Raw genomic sequence first — 5000 nt, forward strand, 5'->3', positions numbered from 1 at the left:
CCACATTAAAAGTGGCCGAAACCTCTCCCCACGTATCCACGTTACTAGGGGTGTCGCGCAGGGGAATACCAACTCTGCACTTACTTTCAATACCATTAAAAATACTGTAAATCTCTGGGTGAACCACGAGTGTGTAGGGTATAGATTGTATGACACTTCTATTCCAGACCTCAGCTATGTAGACGACGAGGCCCTCTTATCTGGGAGCATCGTTGATATGCAGGCAATGTTGCGCATTCATGAACAATGGTCCGAATATGCTTCACTGCGTTACGATGTCACCAAGTGTGCGTTTATATGTGAGGAATTTTGGGCCGGTCGAATCTTATCTCCACGACACAATGTTCTATTGTGTGGGCAGGAAATCCCTCAGCTTACCCAGGGCGAGACATACCGTCATCTGGGACTCGACCAAAATTTTGGCCGATTAGCTGGCTCAGGGAACCGCCGATGTGGCGAGTCGACCACCTTCTTTCCTGACCTCTTTAAGCGTATCACTGACCTCGCTAACCAGGTCAATGACCTGACAGTGTTGCATCGCCGGAATCGCATTGAGCTGCTAGACCAAAATGTCAAATCCATTGCGACGTTCGCCATACAGGCAGTTGAGGTCCCTATGAGTGTACTTGAGCGCATTGATGCCATAGTGTATCGTGCGGTCCGGACTGCCATTGGGATCGGCCCTAAACAGGGTCCTGTCTGTATGCTGCAAGCTCCTACGAGGTTGCGTGGTTTGCGCGTTAAAAGCATGGTTGACATTTATAGGGAGGCTCTAATATGCAATACATACCGGTGGTTGAACAACAATGATGAACGACTTCGGGCCATCCTACTTGGAAGAGTAGAGGATACACGCGTTGACTGTGGAATTGACCAGGATGTAGATGGTACGATTTTCTTCGATTATCGTATCAGAGAGATTCGTCTCTATGCGCGATCTGACCAAGCGGACCCAGAGCCGGGCGTCCAACGAGTGTCTTATAACACTCTTCGACCCCGACTCCAGTTTGATAAAGGGCGTACTTTAGTGCCCCTAATATATCGAGCTTGTGTCCGCTACCGTGTTAGAATTGACTCTGAGGGAGATATGTGGATTTACTCCAAAGGCTCGTGGATTGAGGTGGAGAGCGTTAGGATGTTGCGGAGTCACCTGCGCACGATTTATATCGGGCGTATGTGCCCTCAGCTCCGCGAGCTCCATGCTTGGTCCCAGTGGTCTAGTGAGGCCTCTATCTCTAGTAAGTCTTATCGTTGGCTCCGACGTGATCTCACCCGAGATCCACAATACCAGGTAGCGTGCCAAATGCTCTTCAATGTCTTGCCATGCAATTCGTTGAAGGAGGTGTGGAATCGACGGTCCACCGCCACTGTGGTGGATCCTCAGTGTAACCTATGTAGCTCTGGACACCGTGAGACTGTAAAGCACATTTTGTGTTCCTGCAGCCACCGTGCTCTGGCTAACTTGCGGAATGCTCGACACAACAAGATTGTGCGCGAGATCTGCATTTGGCTGGAGATTGCGGGGGCTAAAGGCCGGTTCTCGGATTTACAAGTCTCTACTCATTTACGAGAGATGGTCGACCCCAGTGTCCCCATCCCCCCTCTGAATGAGCGCCCGGATATATGTTTTACATTTGTTCGGGACGGTGTGACGGAGCATCACATATGGGAGATCACAGTTCCAATGGACAATATGATGCATGTGGCCATCGGGCAGAAACAAACGAAGTATGCCCAATTATTGTCCAACCTCTCTGATATTGCAGGGACGACGATGCACTATCAAGTCTTTGCATTCGGTGTAATGGGAGCAATCCCAGCCAACTTTGAGAAAATTCTTGGGTCGCTTTCACCTTCCTCTAAGACTGACTGGCTTGTGGACGAGATCCATAAGGCCTTGTTATACTACAACCATGCGTTGTGGTGTACGCGCGATCAGGAGGTCCGTGCTCGGATGGCGGACCCAGCAATCGGAACTGGACAGTGTTAGGTGTCGTCTCAGCCTTTCACTGACGACGTGAGACCGATGGATGTTCTGGTGTGGAATGATCCTAGGCTGGTTAAGGTAGCTTTGGGGAATTCCGTATTCCGCTTACGCATGTGTACCACCTCCAGCCGTCCTCTTTGAGGATTATAGGTAATAGCACATGAGGGGTAAGGGAAGGCTTGCCTTCATTGGCTGACTGGACTGAAGTGCTTTCGGGCACCCCCAGGTGAAAAGATCGTGGCTAACGGCCTATCTGTTGGTCCTGAAGCGATCTTGTCATAGTGACGAATTTTTTGAGCCTCCTTGGATGACAGAGATCTCCCAGCCTGGTTCCTCATACCTTTGCTGACGATCTCATACTCTTCCTAATAAAGGCCCAAGCGGCATGTATAGCGCCTGATGAGCAAGATGCCACATATGGTTAAGTAGTTGCAAGAGCTTATCTTCTTAATAGATTTGCCCTGGACTAGTACCATTACATTAAGGAAAGCAATTTCCCTCACAATCGTACGGTTGACACCTGGCAAGTGTTCCTTGGCGGTGCTGAACAGTTCTTCGACCTTCGGGTCAGCACCTCCTTCGGGGGAGATATCATCGGAGCCCTTGGGCTCTGATGCCCCATTGTTCACCCACCAATAGGGAACGTGAGCTGGGTTTAGACCGTCGTGAGACAGGTTAGTTTTACCCTACTGATGAAGTGTTGTTGCAATAGTAATTCTGCTCAGTACGAGAGGAACCGCAGATTCAGACAATTGGCATTTGCACTTGGCTGAAAAGCCAATGGTGCGAAGCTACCATCTGTTGGATTATGACTGAACGCCTCTAAGTCAGAATCCGTGCTAGAAAGCAACGATGATTACCTCCAGAGAACTTTAGGCGAACCAGAATAGAGGACTTCGGTCCTCATGCGTCCCAAGGTGCCAAGGAGGACAAGAACCTCCAAGGCACTACCGATAGCAAATTCTAATGTTTCTGGAGATAAATCCTTTGCAGACGACTTAAATAAAGAACGGGGTATTGTAAGTTGTAGAGTAGCCTTGTTGCTACGATCTTCTGAGATTAAGCCTTTGTTCTAAGATTTGTTAAAAACATGTCTTTTTTTTTCTTGAAGTCCAAGAAGGCTCCCCTCGTCTGCCACTGGCCGGAGGGTGCCAAGGAAGAAGTGGTGCCTGCAGGCTTGGGCTAGCTTGTGGCAGCCGAGTGATGGAAAGGAGGCCACGTCTGGTCTGGGACGTGACTGTGAATTTTTTTTTTAAAGTCCAAAAGGCTCCCCTCGCTTGGGAGCTGGCAGTGGAAATTTTTTCTAAGTCCGAAAGGCTCCTCTGGTTTGAAATGGTTTGACTCGGGGAGCCTTTTGGAGTGCTTGAAATTTTTGGGCCAGGTCCCTTTCGGACGGTTTACTTTGTGGACTTGTCGTAATTTGATTGGAAAGATGTTTGGGCAATTGCGCTTTGCTTTTTTGGTTTTTGTTTTATTGGCTTTTGAGTGGGTGAGCCTTTTGGACTTAGGGTTAGCGTTAGGGTAAGCCTAGGGTTAGAGTTTAGGGTTAGGCTTAGCGTTAGGGTAACCCTAGGGTTAGAGTTTAGGGTTAGGGTAAGAGTTAGGGTGAAGGTTAGGGTTAAACTTGGCTAAACTTGGCGCCTGCACGTAACTTAAGCTGGCCAATAGTTTCCCGCAAAAAGTTTTGAAAATGGTGAAAATCTTAAGGGTGCTTATACTATAGGGGACCGACACCCTGTTTTAATTTAGTAGAACACACGCCCTCTTAATGATGATGTGACAGCGCCAAACCTGGCACCTGCACGTAACTCGAGCTGGCCAATCGTTTCCCGCAAAAAGTTTTGAAAATGGTGAAAATCTTAAGGGTGCCTATAGAATAGGGGGACCGACGCCCAGTTTTAAGATAGTGTAGCACACCCCCCTTAACGATGATGTGACAGCGCCAAACTTGGCGCCTGCACGTAACTCGAGCTGGCCAATCGTTTCCCGCAAAAAGTTTTGAAAATGGTGAAAATCTTAAGGGTGCTTATAGAATAGGGGGACCGACGCCCAGTTTTAAGATAGTGTAGCACACCCCCCTTAACGATGATGTGACAGCGCCAAACTTGGTGCCTGCACGTAACTCGAGCTGGCCAATTGTTTCCCGCAAAAAGTTTTGAAAATGGTGAAAATCTTAAGGGTGCTTATAGAATAGGGGGACCGACGCCCAGTTTTAAGATAGTGTAGCTCACCCCCCTTAACGATGATGTGACAGCGCCAAACTTGGCGCCTGCACGTAACTCGAGCTGGCCAATTGTTTCCCGCAAAAAGTTTTGAAAATGGTGAAAATCTTAAGGGTGCTTATAGAATAGGGGGACCGACGCCCAGTTTTAAGATAGTGTAGCTCACCCCCCTTAACGATGATGTGACAGCGCCAAACTTGGTGCCTGCACGTAACTCGAGCTGGCCAATTGTTTCCCGCAAAAAGTTTTGAAAATGGTGAAAATCTTAAGGGTGCTTATAGAATAGGGGGACCGACGCCCAGTTTTAAGATAGTGTAGCTCACCCCCCTTAACGATGATGTGACAGCGCCAAACTTGGCGCCTGCACGTAACTCGAGCTGGCCAATCGTTTCCCGCAAAAAGTTTTGAAAATGGTGAAAACCTTGAGGGTGCTTATAGAATAGGGGGACCGACGCCCAGTTTTAAGATAGTGTAGAACACCCCCTTAACGATGATGTGACAGCGCCAAACTTAGCGCCTGCACGTGACTCGAGCTGGCCAATAGTTTCCTGCAAAAAGTTTTGAAAAAGTGTAAAATCCCAATTTTGCGCTCTTTAGGGTGTGGTCTTTGAGCTTCGGGTTTTCGTCAGAAAATTTCGGCAATCATCGGTCATCTTTGTGGAAATCTCTTCGTTTTCGTAACTCTGACATGGTGACGCATGTTTGGAATGCCATGGGGAGCCTTTGGAGCAGTTTTGAAAAATCGAAATTTTCGAAATTTTTCTAAGTGTCTAAACTTGGTTGGGGGAATA

General features: G+C 48.2%; 1 protein-coding gene across 1 annotated transcript in view; it reads left to right on the plus strand.

Moving 5' to 3' along the window:
• LOC145475972 (uncharacterized) overlaps window positions 1-1990 on the plus strand; it is a 3129-nt gene extending 1139 nt beyond the window's left edge. The window contains exon 1 of the mRNA XM_081455308.1: window positions 1-1990. This exon is cut by the window's left edge and continues 1139 nt beyond it. Within this exon, the coding sequence (XP_081311434.1) occupies window positions 1-1990 (1990 nt within the window).
• The last annotated feature ends 3010 nt before the right edge of the window (window positions 1991-5000 follow it).

This window comes from Orbicella franksi, unplaced genomic scaffold (genome assembly GCF_964199315.1).
Source record: "Orbicella franksi unplaced genomic scaffold, jaOrbFran1.1 SCAFFOLD_26, whole genome shotgun sequence".
Classification (NCBI taxonomy): domain Eukaryota; kingdom Metazoa; phylum Cnidaria; class Anthozoa; order Scleractinia; family Merulinidae; genus Orbicella; species Orbicella franksi.